At 44.2% G+C, this 17,801-nt stretch overlaps 1 protein-coding gene across 1 annotated transcript in view; it reads left to right on the forward strand.

Moving 5' to 3' along the window:
- Nucleotides 1–17,801, forward strand: part of LOC116975666 (potassium voltage-gated channel subfamily H member 8-like) — an 851,239-nt gene that overhangs the window by 527,260 nt on the left and 306,178 nt on the right. The window contains exon 7 of the mRNA XM_033024992.1: nucleotides 3,965–4,172. Coding sequence (XP_032880883.1) covers nucleotides 3,965–4,172 — 208 coding nt within the window. The remainder of the gene's footprint in view (nucleotides 1–3,964; nucleotides 4,173–17,801) is intronic.

The raw sequence follows: 17,801 nt of genomic DNA on the forward strand, positions 1-17,801 counted from the left end.
TTCCTGCACTCATACCATAACCCTCCATTCCCTTCTCATCCATATGCCTCTCCAATTTATTTTTAAATGATACCATCGAACCTGCCTCCACCACTTCCACTGGAAGCTCATTCCACACCGCTACCACTCTCTGAGTAAAGAAGTTCCCCCTCATGTTACCCCTAAACTTCTGTCCCTTAATTCTGAAGTCATGTCCTCTTGTTTGAATCTTCCCTATTCTCAAAGGGAAAAGCTTGTCCACATCAACTCTGTCTATCCCTCTCATCATTTTAAAGACCTCTATCAAGTCCTCCCTTAACCTTCTGCGCTCCAGAGAATAAAGACCTAATTTATTCAACCTTTCTCTGTAACTTAGTTGCTGAAACCCAGGCAACATTCTAGTAAATCTCCTCTGTACTCTCTCTATTTTGTTGACATCCTTCCTATAATTGGGCGACCAAAATTGTACACCATACTCCAGCTTTGGTCTCACCAATGCCTTGTACAATTTTAACATTACATCCCAGCTTCTATACTCAATGCTCTGATTTATAAAGGCTAGCATACCAAAATATTTCTTTACCACCCTATCTATATGAGATTCCACCTTCAAGGAACTATGCACGGTTATTCCCAGATCCCTCTGTTCAACTGCATTCTTCAATTCCCTACCATTTACCATGTACGTCCTATTTTGATTTGTCTTGCCAAGATGTAGCACCTTGTTTCTGATGAAGAACTTGATGGGCCGAATGGCCTAATTCTACTCCTGCCACGTATGACATGACCCAATGACCTTATAAATAATTTTCAGATGCATAGTTCTAACAAAAAAAAAATACTGTGTGACTGAACCTCCAGATCAGTGTTTTCGATTCATACTATATATCACCCAGTTTGGTCTCTTCACTCTTAACTCCTTCGGGGATAAATGGTATTTAACCCTGGGGATTGGGCATAGAATGAAGAAGATGAAAGATGGAACTCAACCATCCTTGTGCATGGGCTCTATATCCATGCACTTTGATGCATTCCACTGTTGAAACCAACTGAGCCGATGCAGATTTGAATTAAACATGCCAGCTTCTCAGTTGTGAAAGAAGGAACTGCAGATGCTGGTTTAAATCGAAGATAGACCCAAATAGCTGGAGTAACTCAGCATCTCTGGAGAAAAGGAATAGGTGATGTTTCTGAAGAAGAGTCTCGACCAGAGATGCTGCCTGGCCCACTGAGCTACTCCAGCTTTTTGTGTCTATCTTCGGTTCTATGTTTATCTGCCTTGATGGCACAGTATGTTGTGGACCCCACAGGGGTTTGGAATGGGTTTACTTGGGGATACAGAACAGGCAGTGGTTCCAGTGAGGTGAAAATCAGCAGCTGCTTCAGTGGAAGATATTTCGTCTTTAATTAGAAGGCAAACTGACAACTGTTGGAGGCATATAAACAAAGGCTGCTGGGGAATTGCATTGCACGACCAGCCGTGCTAGCTTATTTTTGATCAGATTTATCCTTGAGTTACAGTTCACAGATTGCATTGGATATTCCAAAATCTTTTAAGAATGTAATAGTCTAGATAAATCAACCTGCTTCCCTCATGTGGATTGTTGAACAATTGACTTTGAACAATTACTTCTGACACGAGAAATCTTCTTCGCAGATGTGTGGGATTCTGGATGACTTGTTTCCATTGTATTTCCATGCAGGTGGTTGATGAAGCCTGTGTGTGGTGTGATGGGGCTTCAAGGCCACAATTGAGTATAACCTTTGGAGCCGAGAATTCACTGGTTCACTTGGCGAGATGAGAATAGTCACATCCTAACATGAAATTGCCCTTGTTGCAAGCACATCACCGATAGAGCAATAATGCACTCAGTCCAGAAATAGTCAGCTAGGTGCTGAGGTAACATAATTCTACTCCAGCCAAAGGCAAAATCAACTTCCATTGTTTAGATCAGTTTAGTTTAGAGATACACCTTCGACCCACCGAGTCCATGCCGATTAGTGATCCCTGCACACTAACACTATCCTACACACACTAGGGCAGATCGGTGGCACAGCGGTAGAGTTGCTGCCTTACAGCATTTGCAGTGCCGGAGACCCGGGTTCGATCCCGACTATGGGTGCTGTCTGTACGACGCTTGGGTATGTTCTCCCCGTGGTACGTACAACCTGCGTGGTTTATCTTCATGGATCTTCGGTTTCCTCCCACACACCAAGGATGTACAGGTTTGTAGGTTAATCGGCTTGGTGTATGTGTAAATTGTCCCCAGTGTATGTACGATACTGTTAATGTGCGTGGATTGCTGGTCGGTGCCGACTCGGCGGGCCGAAGGGCCTGTTTCCATGTTGTAGCTCTAAAATAAACTAAACTAAACTAAACACTAGGGACAATTTACAATTACACCAAGCATTTAAGCTACAAACTTGTACGTCTTTGGAGTGTGGGAAGAAACCGGACATCTCGGAGGAAACCCACGTAAGTCATGGGGTGAATGTACAAACTCCGTACAGACAGCACCCATAGTCAGGATGGAACCCATTTCTCTGGCGTTGTAAGGCAGCAACTCTACCGCTGCGCCACCATGCCACCCATTTAATAATTGGCTGAATAATTTGGTGCAATAAATATATTATTTTTGATTTATTAGGCAGTAGACTAATTATTTTCTTTCAAATGTATGTAATTATATAATCAAGCAATCCAGCACCTTTTCTTTACATTCGTCCAATCTTATTAAAATTTCCTGGGCAAAGAAATATCTGACAATTAGTCTCTTCAATTTACGAAAGTATTTTTGTCTTGTGGAAATAAGCCTCATATTAAACTTAGTATTTCAACGCCTAAAGATCCGTAGATGTTATTTACTGGAAGGACAGGAAGATTTTTTTAAAGTTACACCATTAAGGTAAAAATTAAAGGAATAGCCGCTGATCAAAATTGAAGCTTTTCTAATGTAGATTTAATGAATTTCAATCTGGCCATGAACCAGTAATAGTTCCACTTCTTCCATGAAACAAAAAGTGCATTTATTTAGAATATCATATTTGGGAAGTGTATTTTCCATCCCCACATGTAAAGGGTTTCCAGGAATTTATAGGCACAGCACAACCGGTGGAAGCAGATTTAGAAGGAACTCACATTAATACCCTCAGAATCTGCTCATGTGTTTCAACAGAAACAAGTTACTTTTGAAGTTTAGTCATAAATAAGGTCATAAATGATAGGAGCAGAATTAGGCCATTCGGCCCATCAAGTCTACTCTGCCATTCAATCGTGGCTGATCTGTCTCTCCCTCCTCACCCCATTCTCCTGCCTTCTCCCCATAACCCCGACACCCACACTAATCAACAATCTATCTATCTATGCCTTAAAAATATCCATTGATTTGGCCTCCACATCCTTCAGTGCGAAATAATTTCACGGTTTAGTACGGGTGTCAGGGGTTATAGGGAGAAGGCAGGAGAATGGGGTTAAAGGGGAGAGATAGATCAACCATGATTGAATGGCAGAGTAGACTTGATGGGCCGAATGGCCTAATTCTGCTCCTATCACTTATGACCTTATGACTTTATGCGTGGTTGCTGCAGAAAGCAGAAAGGGGGAGAGGGGAAGATGTGATTGGTGATGGAGCTGACAAAACCACGTTGGTGGGTTTGGAGTCCTGCATGGGCCAAGCATAGTAGTTTCCTCCAGTGAAGGCCACAGCTGAAGCTCGGTCTTCAGAGAAGGAATTGTGTCGGCCTTACCTGCCTGGACTTGCAGGGAATTTGTGGCCCACGTCAATAAATACTAACCTTGCAGACTATGCCCACTGTGGCTGTGGTCACATTTAAAAATAAGACAATTGCTCGTTTATTACCATCAACTGTGTGTTGAGCTGAAAAATACTTGTCGAAATTTGACCAATTTCCCTCCTGTGATAAATAAAGATCTATCGTATGTAATTCATATCGTATGGTATCTAATTGCGATTTATTTCCACAGTATTTTGGTGTTCACCTGCTAAAGACGGTGCGTTTACTGCGACTACTGCGGCTGCTTCAGAAACTGGACCGCTACTCCCAATACAGCGCCGTGGTGCTCACCCTCCTCATGTCCATGTTTGCTCTGATCGCACACTGGATGGCCTGCATCTGGTACTTCATTGGGCAGAAGGAAATTGAAGTCAATGACCTGTCCACCTGGGAGATTGGTGAGTAGTAGCACTTGCGCAGTTTGGATTAGATTGCCAGTGTGCAAGGCAACATCGGTATTCTGCCCTGGATCTACTGAGGTCAATGTCAACCATTGCCTAGAGGATCTTGATTCCTTTGGTGGGTTTTTTCCATAAAAGGTAGAAGCTGGTATATTAAATTTCCGCTACATATAAACTACACAACGATCAACTGACATACCATGAGGTATTATTTTCAACAATATATGGTATTACAAACAGTACACTCTCCTAAATATCCCAGGAGGCAATTGGTTCTTGGTTATCCATTTAATTGATGTAAAGAAGGATCACAGACACAAAATGCTGGAATAACTCAGCGGGACAGGCAGCATCTCTGGAGAGAAGGAATGGGTGACGTTTTGGGTTGAGATCCTTCTTCATTGATGTATATATATTAGTTTGATGTAAATTTAATTCTTCTTCTTCTTCTTGCGTATGGCTTGCACAACCTAAAGTTGTTCTATTTGATCTTATTTGATTGAGCACGCCGGGTTGATTGCATTCGTCGAAACAGGGCTGACCACGTGAAGGTTGCAATCTTCCACCCCAGGTAAATCCCATTGAAAAGATGGTGTGGAAGAAATTAACAGAGGGAAAATAAAGGAAAAGCTGAGACTTTGAGGTTTGCTTTAAGAGGCTTTATTGCATATCATGGAGAGATGGCAGCAGTTAACTGCTCACCAGTTCCCTGTCTTCACATCAGAATTAGCCAACAGTTATACTGTGCTTTTATTTTTTGTTAGATACAACTATACGAGACTATACTTTGTCCTGTTATTACTATCCACTACATGGGTACCAATTATTTCATTAGTCATAACACACTTTTTGTTTATGTCAATCTTATTCAACAACAGATGGTTAATACGTCAAACATAATACAAGGGCATCTTGACATTATTCTAACTTATCTTTCAAGCAGACCAGCCTCTGCCCTGTCTCCGAGCCAATCATAAGCCCCTATTTACTGCAATGTTTCTGCGCTACTAGTAGCAGGTGGTCTATTGTAACTTCCCACAGAGAAACAGGCTTCCTTATCTCTGTCCTAATGTTGTTCTTGGGGTTCACGCGGTTCTTGGGATGGAGAGGGGTGATAGCGGTATAAAGGGGAGGGTAGTGTCTTGTGTTCTGTGTCTTGTGTCTACTGTTTGTGGGTAAGTGTGTCTGTTTAGTGTTCAGCCATGAGCGAATGGCGGTGCGGGCTCGACGGACCTGGTGGTCTACTCTCGCACCTACTTTCTATGTTTCTATGCTTCTATGTTGTTATGTTTACACTCACCATTAACCATTCCACGCATTTCCAGACAAGAGGTAATGCATCTTAATCTAATTTACCGATTCTCACGATCCTCTTCTGCACCTGGTCAACGAGATGTCAAATGCCACATCCACACACCCTTTCATTACCTTGTTCAATTCCGATCAAAATTAAGTAAGAAAGGATTTTATTTTTTTCTTCCACAGTTGGTACAGTATGTGGTTAGACAATAATGGTCCACTAACTCCATATGAAGTTGTAGCTGTGTACAGTATGTGGTTAGACAATAATGGTCCACTAACTCCATATGAAGCTGTAGCTGTGTACAGTATGTGGTTAGACAATAATGGTCCACTAACTCCATATGAAGTTGCAGCTGTGCCAGTTTATCGGAGCTTCTTGGTTCTAATTTCCCTAATTAAAGAAAGCTTGAATTTTTATTTCCCTTAACTTTAAGAAATGTCTAAGCAGCATATTTTGTAGCTTAACCTTGTGTTTTAAAGTTACACAATTCTTTAATTTAATTATGCGCTCCAATGGCAACTCTGTCATGTGGCGTTAAATTAATGAACATTCTCTCAGCCTGTATTTCTATCTAAGGTCATCACTAATTTCAACTGTTCAAGTACCTTGGTCTTATTTTCCATATTTCTCTACAGTATAATTTAATGTTGCATAGAAAATAGGTGCAGGCGGAGGCCATTCAGCCCTTCGAGCCTGCACCGCTTGAATGACAAGTCCCGTGGTTTTAAGTTTAGGACTGAGATTAGGAAAAACTTTTTCACCCAGAGAGTTGTAAATCTGTGGAATTCTCTGCCACAGAAGGCAGTGGAGGCCTATTCACTGGATGTTTTCAGGAGAGAGTTAGATATAGCTCTTAGGGCTAAAGGAATCAAGGGATATGGGGAGAAAGCAGGAACAGGGTACTGATTTTGGATGATCAGCCATGATCATATTGAATGGCTTGAATGGTCTACTGCTGCACCTATTGTCTATGTTTCGATGTTACATATTACTGCAATTTATCCTGTAGTTTGTTCTGCCAAGACCTTTTGTCTGTGGTTTACAAGGGAACTGCCAGACTGGAGCTCTTCTCAGGTCACTGTGTTCAGGGTATCTGCATTTGCAGATTACAATGGGGCAGTTAGGAATGGCTGGAGCTCATGTACAGGAAGAGATCTTAATCCTGTTGAGCTGAGAGTCTGGATCGTGCTTCTTAGCCTTTGCTGGCCTATCTAGTTCCACCTCATTCATCCAAATGCTGCCTCCAAATTGAGAGGGAGAAGGAAGTGAATACAAATAGTTTGGGTTTCTCTTCATATTTAATTTTCATTTTAGATTTTTTGACTTTAGAGATACTGGCCCTTTGGCCCGCCGAGTCTGCGCAGATCAGCCGTCACCCCTCACACTAGCACTATCCTGCACACTAGGGACAATAGGCAATTAGGCAATTAACTACAAACCTGTACGTATTTGGAGTGTGAGAGGAACCTGGAGCACGTGGGTCACAGGGTCACAGGGTCACAGGGTCACAGGGTCACAGGGTCACAGGGTCACAGGGAAAACGTACAAAATCTGTTTAGACAGCTTCTGTGGTCAGAATCAAACCTGGATTTCTGGTGCTTTCAGACAGTAGCTCTACCACTGCACCACCATGCTGCAATTTTCTTTAACTTTTTTTTAGCCTTTTACATTATTTCAATCCATTCCAACTATTTTTACACATCTCTGATCATCAATGATATTTGGAAACAGTTTAATTTGGTTTAGCACGGAAACAGGCCCTTCGGCCCACCGAGTTCGCACTGACCAGCGATCGCCGCATATTAACACTACCCTACACACACTAGGGATAATTTATACTTACACTGCTAATTAACCTACATACCGTTTCGGGGAGACCAAGCGGAGGTTGCACCACCCCCTCCCCAGGCACTTTCCGTTGCAACCGCAAGAAATGCAACACCTGTCCCTTCACCTCCCCCCTCGACTCCATTCAAGGATCCAAGCAGTCGTTCCAGGTGCGACAAAGGTTCACCTGTATCTCCTCCAACCTCATCTACTGCGCGAGGTTGGGCGATCGTTTCGCCGAACACCTCCGCTCAGTCCGCAATAACCTACCTGAACTCCCGGTGGCTCAGCGCTTCAACTCCCCCTCCCATTCCCAATCCAACCTCTCTGTCCTGGGTCTCCTCCATTGCCAGAGTGAGCAACACCGGAAATTGGAGGAACAGCACCTCATATTCCGCCTGGGTTGCTTGCGTCCGGTTGGCATGAACGTTGAATTCTCCCAGTTTTGCTAGCCCTTATAACCATATAACCATATAATAATTACAGCACGGAAACAGGCCATCTCGGCCCTACAAGTCCGTGCCGAACAACTTTTTTCCCTTGCTATCTCCTCCCCTTCCTTAACCCTCGAGCTGTCTCCTCCCATCCCCCCGCCCTCGGGCTCCTCCTCCTCCCTTTTTCCTTCCTTCTCCCCCCCCACCCCCCATCAGTCTGAAGAAGGGTTTCGGCCCGAAACGTCACCTATTTCCTTCGCTCCATAGATGCTGCTGCACCCGCTGAGTTTCTCCAGCATTTTTGGGTACCTTCAATCTTCCAGCATCTGCAGTTCCTTCTTGAACAACCTACATACCTGTATGTCTTTGGAAAGTGGGAGGAAACCAAAGATCTTGGGGAATGCTCATGCGGTCACAGGAAGAACGTACAAACTCCGTACAGACAGCAGCTGTAGTCGGGATGGAACCCGGGTCTCTGCCGCTGCAAGCGCTGTAATACCCCTGTCCCACTTAGGAAACCTGAACGGTAACCTCTGGAAACTTTGCGCCCTACCCAAGGTTTCCGTGCGGTTCCCGGAGGTTGCAGGTGGTTGCCGGAGGTTGCAGGCAGTGGAAGCAGGTAGGGAGACTGATAAAAACCTCCGGGAACTGCACGGAAACCTTGGTGGGGCGCAAAGTCTCCAGAGGTTTCTGTTCAGGTTTCCTAAGTAGGACAGGGGCACAAGGCAGCATCACTATCGTTGCACCACTGTGGCCGCCACATTGAGAAGCTTTTGATGGCACGATCGATCGGAGGGCATCAGTGCGATGCAGAGGGGGCTCCTTTGCACCCTGCTATCTGAGATGGTGTGACAACGTGCTCTGCTCTGCGGCAGTGAAGGGCCCAGCTCGATTGAAACCAGCAGACCACAAAAGATAGTGTGGCTGAGGGGATATCATGGGGTGGTGAATAAAACATATATAACATATAACATATATAACATATAACAATTACAGCACGGAAACAGGCCATCTCGACCCCTCTAGTCCGTGCCGAACACATAGTCTCCCCTAGTCCCATATACCTGCGCTCAGACCATAACCCTCCATTCCTTTCCCATCCATATAACTATCCAATTTATTTTTAAATGATAAAAACGAACCTGCCTCCACCACCTTCACTGGAAGCTCATTCCACACAGCTACCACTCTCTGCGTAAAGAAGTTCCCCCTCATGTTACCCCTAAACTTCAGTCCCTTAATTCTCAAGTCATGTCCCCTTGTTTGAATCTTCCCTACTCTCAGTGGGAAAAGCTTTTCCACGTCAACTCTGTCTATCCCTCTCATCATTTTAAAAACCTCTATCAAGTCCCCCCTTAACCTTCTGCGCTCCAAAGAATAAAGCCCTAACTTGTTCAACCTTTCTCTGTAACTTAGTTGCTGAAACCCAGGCAACATTCTAGTAAATCTCCTCTGTACTCTCTCTATTTTGTTGACATCCTTCCTAAAATTAGGCGACCAAAATTGTACACCATACTCCAGAATTGGCCTCACCAATGCCTTGTACAATTTTAACATTACATCCCAACTTCTATACTCAATGCTCTGATTTATAAAGGCCAGCACACCAAAAGCTTTCTTTACCACCCTATCTACATGAGATTCCACTTTCATGGAACTGTGCACAGTTATTCCCAGATCCCTCTGTTCACCTGTGACAAAGTGACATGTTGTGGCAGGCATGACCGACCCCTTAAATATTGCAATAATAGTCTACACCACTGGCAAATATCATTTCAAATGGATTGTCCTTTCTGATCGTCCGTGTATCCTTTGTTTTTTACATTTATACGATACAATACGATAAAACAGTTTTTATCCCTGGAGGGAAATTGATCTGCAAACAGTCATAAAAACTCAAGATACATGAAACATGACATTAATGTGATGAGTGGAAAGGATTGTGAATGTGCAAAGATTGGGGAGGGGGGGGGGGGGGGTTCAGTCTCGGTCCACCCCACAACAGAAGGGGGAGGAGTTATACAGTTTGATAGCCACAGGGAAGAAGGATCTCCTGTGGCGTTCTGTGCTGCATCTTGGTGGCACCAGTCTGTTGCTGAAGGTGCTCCACAGGTTGGCCAGTGTGTCATGTAGGGGGTGAGCTGTATTGTCCAGGATGCTCCGCAGTTTGAAGAGCATCCTCCCCTCCAAGACCATCTCCCATGACTCCAACGCTACCCCCAGGATGGAGCCAGCCTTCCTGAAGAGTTTGTTGATCCTATTGGCGTCTGCGGCCTTCGCCCTGCTGCCCCAGCACACAAGAAGATGGCACTGGCTACCACCGATTGGTAGAACATCTGCGGCTTCTCACTGCAGACGTTGAAGGAGCGGAGCCTTCTCAAAAGGTACAGCCGGCTATATCTTTTTCTCTATTTCCAGTCTTAATTACTTTATGTAATATGGGCTAGAAATACAGTAAAACAAACAATAATAATATTACATGTCCAAAGCAACAAATTAAGAGGCGCGGAAAGGATTACTACTCAAGTCAAATTAAATCAAGTTTATTGTCAGACACAAGTGCAATGAGGTACAGGTACAATGATAATCTTAAGGGCCTGTCCCACCAGCATGCGATTGCATGCGTCCAGCGCGACCAAACGTGGTCGCTTGAGGCGTACGGCCGCGTGGGGCCGGTCCCACTTAGAACTGGCGTATGGAGTTGTGCGGGGCTGGTCCCGACATCGTAAATCCTGCACTGTCTGAAAATTCCGCGTGCCAACGGCTTGTTGGCCCACAACCGCATTGAGGGCGTACGCAGCGTTTTGACGGCGTACGCAGTGTCTTGACATCGTATGCAACGTCTTGATGGCGTATGCCTAGCGCGTGGCGTTGCGCGATGATGTCACCACCCGACGCCGTGCGACGTCCAAATTAAGTCGGTCGGCCTCCTGCCCAGCTGATTGGTGAGTATGACGTAAATTACGTCACGCGCGAACTTTACGCGTACTTACCACGTACTTAGTGCGTACTTACTGTGAACTTAGCGAAAATTGTGCTTCCATTTGGTCGCGCCAAACGCATGCAGTCGCACACAAGTGGGACAGGCCCTTTACTTGCATCAGCATCTCAGGCACATTGACTCCGACCAATACACAAAACATAAATTATGCATAAATGGCACATCAAATTCATACGTGAACACTGCCAGCAACATTGCAGCAACACACCAGATTGGACAAAGTGCAAGTGAATCACTGCTTCATCTAGAATGATTGTTTGGGTCGCTGGTCAGTGGCAGTGGAAGACATTGACTCGCACAATACTAAGTCACGACACAAAACGCTGGAGTAACTCAGCGGGACAGGCAGCATATCTGGAGAGAATGAATGGGTGCCGTTTTGGGTCAAGACCCTGCTTCAGGCTGATATAGATGACAAACAACAGAGATGCTGCCTGTCCCGCTGAGTTACTCCAGCATGTTGTGTCTATCTTCAGTGTAAACCAGCATCTGCAGTTCCCTCCTACACAATACTCAAAATCCAGCTTTCCAAGTGTAGATTCTTATCCACATGATCTCAGAATGATTGTGAATATTTAGCATCGTGAGTTTGGGTTGTGTTGGTTATTCCAGTTGAAAGTACTACACAAATCAACATACTGCACTAACAGATCTTGAGGCATTTGACACTCACCTGGCACACAACTAATTTTAATAGTGTCAGAGCAGGTTAGGAGATCGCAGGAGTTGATCCAGAAATTGAGCCAGGCATGAAATCCAGAATAAATTGTCCTCTCTACAGTCTACTATAAAATCTGGAATAGTCGGTAATGATTTTTGTAATTCACCAGGTAGTGCAGCGGTAGAGTTTGTGGCTTACAGCGCTTACAGCACCAGAGACCCGGGTTCGATACCAACTACGAGTGCTGTCTGTATGGAGTTTGTATGTTCTCCCTGTGACCGAGTGGGGTTTCTCCGATATCTTCGGTTTCCTCCCACACTCCAAAGACGTACGGGTTTGTAGGTTAATTGGCTTGGTAAAAATGTAAGTTATCCCTAGTGTGAGTGGGATTGTGTTAATGTGCGGGGATCGCTGGTGGTGCGGACATGGTGGACCAAAGGGCCTGGTTCTATGCTGTATCTCTAAAGTAAATAAACAACCAAGCTTTTTGAAATCTCTGGCCATAAGAGTACTAATCAGATAAATACTTTCCTCCTAGCTCATGTTTCTGACTGGAAGATAGACACAAAATGCTGGAATACACAGCGGGACAGGCAGCATCTTTCCTTTGTCACCCATCTCTTCTTTCCAGAGATGCTGTCTGACCCGCTGAGTTACTTCAGCATGTTGTGTCTATTTCCAGTTTAAACTAGCATCTGCAGTTCCTTCCTGCAACATTTCTGAATGACATAACCAAAATGAGTCTGAATATTTTGTAGAAACAAGAAAGAATACAACCAAATTAAATGTTTTAATTGGTGATGGATTGTGAATTGTTGATGTTCAAAGAGAAAGTGTGCAAACAAATCACTGAAGGCCAATCCATTAAAGAGTTAGGAGGGGAATAGGATGAGTCTTGAATGAGTAGACACAGTTACAAAATAAGAGGGCAGTAGTTATAAATTGATGTGCTTTGGAAGTTCTCCTCACAGAGAGAGTGGTGAATCTGTCCAAGGTTGTGCTCTAAAGAGACTAGTTATTGGAAATAATTAATGAGAGGTCAAGAGTTTTTCAAAAGATTCAGGGCAGTGTGTTACTGGCCTAGAAGAGGACTTGAAGCCTGAGGGTGATCAGGCACGTTCATGTTCAATGGTGGGGGTGCTGGAGAGGCCAAGTAGCCTATGCCTACTCCTATTTTCTACAATTGTGGTGGTATGTTGACTTTCATTACAAGTCCAGAGTGAACATACCTTACTGCCCACAGACAGAAAAATGGTTCTGATGATAACTAGACGATATATCTCACCATCTTTGGTGGGCCAGTTCCAAAGGTCCAGATAGCCTACACTTTTAATTTTAGAATCTTAATTCGAGTCACCCTTGGTTCAGGTAGCATCCTCACCCTTAAGTCACACATTAGTACATTCAACTTCCACGCTAGATACTTTAATCTGATAACCTGGTCTGAATCTGCAATACACACTCTGAGGAAATGCTGCAACAGTGTCAACACTACACTTCCTATGACTGTCCTCTGAGGTGAATATAAAAGACTGCCATTTGGAAAAGTAGCAGAATTGATATCCATTCCTGCTTTGGCATCCCTAAAATAAATCGTCGACATTCCCGAGAGCCATTAAATTGCTGCACAGCTGCTCCCACAGCAATGAAGTGGTTAATATGCACCAAGTGCTGGAGTAACTCAGCGGGTCAGGCAGCATCTCTGGAGAAAAAGCATTGGTGACGTTTCGTGTCCGGACCCTTCTTCAAACTGAAAAATGGCCCTGGATCGAAACGTCACCCATCCTTTTTCTCCAGCGATGCTGCCTGACCCGCTGAGTTACTCCAGCACTTTGTGTCTATCTTCAGTATAAACCAGCATCTGCTGTTCCTTTCTACACAGTGAAACAGTTAAAGTGATTTCATCGCCATACAGATCAGTGTGAATTGAACCATCACGGCAGCTATCACTATCAAGGTTGTTACCATCAGAGGAATCTATTTGTTAAAAGATTCCATTACATCCAACAGAGGATAATGAGAGAGATTGTAGGATGATAGACACAAAATGCTGGAGTAACTCAGCAGGATAGGCAGCATCTCTGGAGAGAAGGAATGGGTGACGTTTTGGGACTGAGAGTCATGGGTGAAGGAGGCTCAGAGATAAGGATGGGTAAGGTGTAAAAACGAGACATCAAAGTGGGTGTGCGTCAAGGACAACAGTAGAATAGATCATTGTTAGCTGGGAGAAGGTGACACGAACCCTAGATACCCATTCCTTCTCTCCAGAGATGCTGTCTGACCCACTGAGTTCCTCCAGCATTTTGTGTCTATCTTCGGTTTAAACTAGCATCTGCAGTTCTTTCCTACGCAGCAGTTCAGCTCTCTAGTCAAATATGTCAATTTGCTAACATTATTGCCATCTCCATACTCTAAAAGCAAGAATGACCTGGGTCGATCCTGCCTACGGGTGCTGTCTGTGCGGAGTTTTTACTACCCGTGACCTGCGTGGGGTTTCTCCGAGATCTTTGGTTTCCTCCCACACTCCAAAGACGTACAGGTTTGTAGGTTAATTGGCTTGGTAAATGTAAAACAAAATTGTCCCTAGTGTGTGTAGAATAGAGTTAATGTGCAGGGATTGCTGATCGCCGCGGGCCTGGTGAGCCAAAGGGCCTGTTTCCACACTGTATCTCTAAACAAAAAACTCTAGTTGAAGACAAGTGTCGTTGATGAAATTCACCACCGCCTTCAATATACCAGTGCAGCTTCTGATTGCTGGGGAGCCAAGAATCACAAGTGATTAATTGTCACATGTGCTGATACAGAACGATGAAATTCTTACTTGCAGCAAATTAGTAAGTTTGTAAATACAGCACTCATTAGATAACATAATAAACAAAACAAAAAAATTAAATAAAAAATACAATATTAGTGCAAAACAAAAGCCCGAAGTCCCGAGTATAATTATGAAAGTTCGTAGTTCGGTGTTTAATTGGTGTTTGTAGTGTTCAAAAGCCTAATGGTTATTGAGAAGAATCTGTTCCTGAACCTGTTGGTCATGGTTTACAGACTGTTACCTTCTTCCTGATGGCTGGAGTGAAATGAGAGCGTGGCCAGGGTGGTGTGGGTCTTTGATGGTGCTGGCTGCCATTTTGAGGCAGCGTCTCCTATAGATCCTTTCGTTGCTGGGTAGGTCAGTACCCGTGATGGACTGGGTTGTGTCCACCAATTTCCGTAACCTCTTTCACTAGTTGGTGTTTGAGTTGCCGTCATGCAGCCAGTCAGTATGCACCACCGTAGACCTGTAGATGTTCAAGAGAGTATTGGTTGACATACAGAATCTCCTCAATACTCTTAGAAAATAGAGGCATTGGTTGGCTTTCTTCATGATTTGATCAATGCTGGGTCTAGGACTGATCTTCAGAGATATGCACACCCAGAAACTTGAAGTTGATGCCTCTCTCCACCACCGACCCATCAATGAAGACAGGTTAGTGGATCCTTTAAGCTTTCAACAAAGCAAAGTCAACAACCAGCTCCCTGTTCTTGCTGACGTTGAGAGCAAGGTTGCAATATCAAGCGATATTTAATCAAATGGTCGATCTCCCACTCTGATGGAGATAAAGATAATTCTATTTAAAGATCAAAACCTCAGTCCAAGTGCAAATCCATGGCCTACTGGGCACCAATGATCTCTCCTCTCCCATATGTTTCTGAAACATGGATTAATTACAGCAATAGAAAAATAGAAACATAGAAAATAGGTGCAGGAGTAGGCCATTCGGCCCTTTGAGCCTGCACCGCCACTCAATATGATCATGGCTGATCATCCAACTCAGTATCCTGTACCTGCCTTCTCTCCATACCCCCTGATCCCTTTAGCCACAAGGGCCACATCTAACTCCCTCTTAAATATAGCCAATGAACTGACCTCAACTACCTTCTGTGGCAGAGAGTTCCAGAGATTCACCACTCTCTGTGTGAAAAATGTTTTTCTCATCTCAGTCCTAAAATATTTCCCCTTTATCCTTAAACTGTGACCTCTTGTTCTGGACTTCCCCAACATCAGGAACAATCTTCCTGCATCTAGCCTGTCCAACCCCTTAAGAATTTTGTAAGTTTCTATAAGATTCCCCCTCAATCTTCTAAATTCTAGCGAGTACAAGCCGAGTCTATCCAGTCTTTCTTCATATTAAAGTCCCTGATTCCCTGATTCCCTGCATCTCCCCTTTTCCTAATCAGCCACCATTCAGATAATAGTCTACTTTCCTGTTTTTGCCACCAAAGTGGATAACCTCACATTTATCCACATTATACTGTCAATCATCTCAAGGCACGAGAAAAATAACAAAACTGTCTCTGCCAAATGCAAATTAATTGGAAGAGCAAGCAAATCAACATCTGTCTTAGAGTTGCATAGCTCAGAAATGGACCCTAAAGAAAGCAAACTCAATGCTAGCATTTATTTCAAGAGGGGTTGTATACAAAAACATGGATGTCATGTTAAGGCTCCGTAAGGTGCTGGTATGGCCGCATTTAGAATATTGTGAGCAATTGTAGGCACCATATCTGATGAAGGATGTGCTGGCTCTGGAGAGGGTCCAGAGGAGGTTCACAAGAATGATCTCAGGAATGAGTAGGGTAACCTATGTTGAGCGTTTGTCGGCACTGGGTCTGTAGATACAGTGAGGAAACAGGCCCTTTGTGCAACTTGCCCACACCGGGCACACTGCACTTGCAGGAGTTTAGAGGAATGAGGAGGGACCTCATTGAAACACATAGAATAGTGAAAGGCCTGGATAGAGTGGATGTGGAGTGGATGTTTCCACTAGTGGGAGAGTCTAGGACCAGAGGTCATAGCCTCAGAATTAAAGGACGTTCTTTTAGGAAGGAGATGAGGGGAAATTTCTTTAGTCAGAGGGTGGTGAATCTGTGGAATTTTTTGCCACAGCAGGCTGTGGAGGCGAAGTTAATGGATTTTTTAAAGCAAGAAATAGATAGATTCTTGATTAGTATGGGTGTCAGTGGTTATGGGGAGAAGGCAGGAGAACGGGGTTAGGAGGGAAAGATAGATCCGCTATGATTGAATGACTGAGTGGACTTGATGGGCCCTATGGTCTGATTCTGCTCCTATCACTATGACCTTTGTCCCACCATGTCATGGAGACCTTTTAGCCCTTCTGCGATAGGTTCCCATGAGGACTGAATCCTTCCCCACCTGTTTAAGTACCTTTCCAAATGTTTGTTAAGCAGGCGGTCACGGTGGCACAGGAGCAGAGTTGCTGCCTTACAGCGAATGCAACGCCGGAGACCCGGGTTCAATCCCAACTACGGGTGCTGTCTGTGTGGACTTTGTACGTTCTCCCCGTGATCTGCATGGATTTTCTCTGAGATCTTGGGTTTCCTCCCACACTCCAAATACGTACAGGTTTGTAGGTTAGTTGGCTTGGTAAATGTAAATAATGTCCCTAGTGTGTGTAGGATAATGTCTAATTGTGACATTGTACATGACCATTCCAACCCCTTCAACTATCAGTATAGTCCCTGGTGGACCCTTCGGGAGTAATGACTACAAGGTACAAGGTACAAGAGTGATCACCTCTGATTCCACAACCTCTTTTGGCAGCAAGTCCCAAATATCAACCACTGGCTGTGTAAAAATAACTTTCCCTTCAAATACACTTTAAAACTCCCTCTTCTCACCAGACTTCTGAAGCAAACACTCTCTTCCACCTGGTCATGGTAATAGATTCCCAGGAAGACAGAGAAAACAGATTCAAGGGTGTGCTCAAAAACCTACTTGAAGAAATACAACAACTCCATTGACTGCCAGGAGTCATAGCAACTCCCAGTAGGGAAGTGGAAGAGAAAACATATTCATGAGGTCTGCAGTTCTTTGTCTGCTCTTCCCTGTCTCCAAACAGACTAATGATGCAAGATCGCCTATAATTTTGAAAAATTCATCAAGAACTTCATGGAACAAAGAGCAATTCAATATATCTTGGAACAAAATAAAACAATCCTCTTTTTTTTAAGCAGAGATGGATAGATTCTAGATTAGTGCCGGTGTCACAGGTTATGGGGAGAAGGCAGGAGAATGGGGTTGAGAGGGAGAGATAGATCAGCCATGATTGAATGGCGGAGATGGGCCAAGTGGCCTAATTCTGCTCCTATCACATGACCTTATGACCTTATGGTCTGGCTAGCGGCTATTGGTCTGTAACCTTTTAGGCTGTGGGCCGAGCATCAAAAATGTGTCTAGAAATCAGTTTTCGTGACCCGTCACCGAGCTACGTGAAATTTTCCACAGATTTAGATGAAACCGTTGGGTCTGTTTCCCCAACGCGCGGGGGGAGGGGGGGCTGCAGCATCACACGCACACTAACCACCACCCCAAATACACAGGTTGGGGGAGGAAGGA

The sequence above is a fragment of the Amblyraja radiata genome, chromosome 7, assembly GCF_010909765.2.
Source record: "Amblyraja radiata isolate CabotCenter1 chromosome 7, sAmbRad1.1.pri, whole genome shotgun sequence".
Lineage (NCBI taxonomy): Eukaryota > Metazoa > Chordata > Chondrichthyes > Rajiformes > Rajidae > Amblyraja > Amblyraja radiata.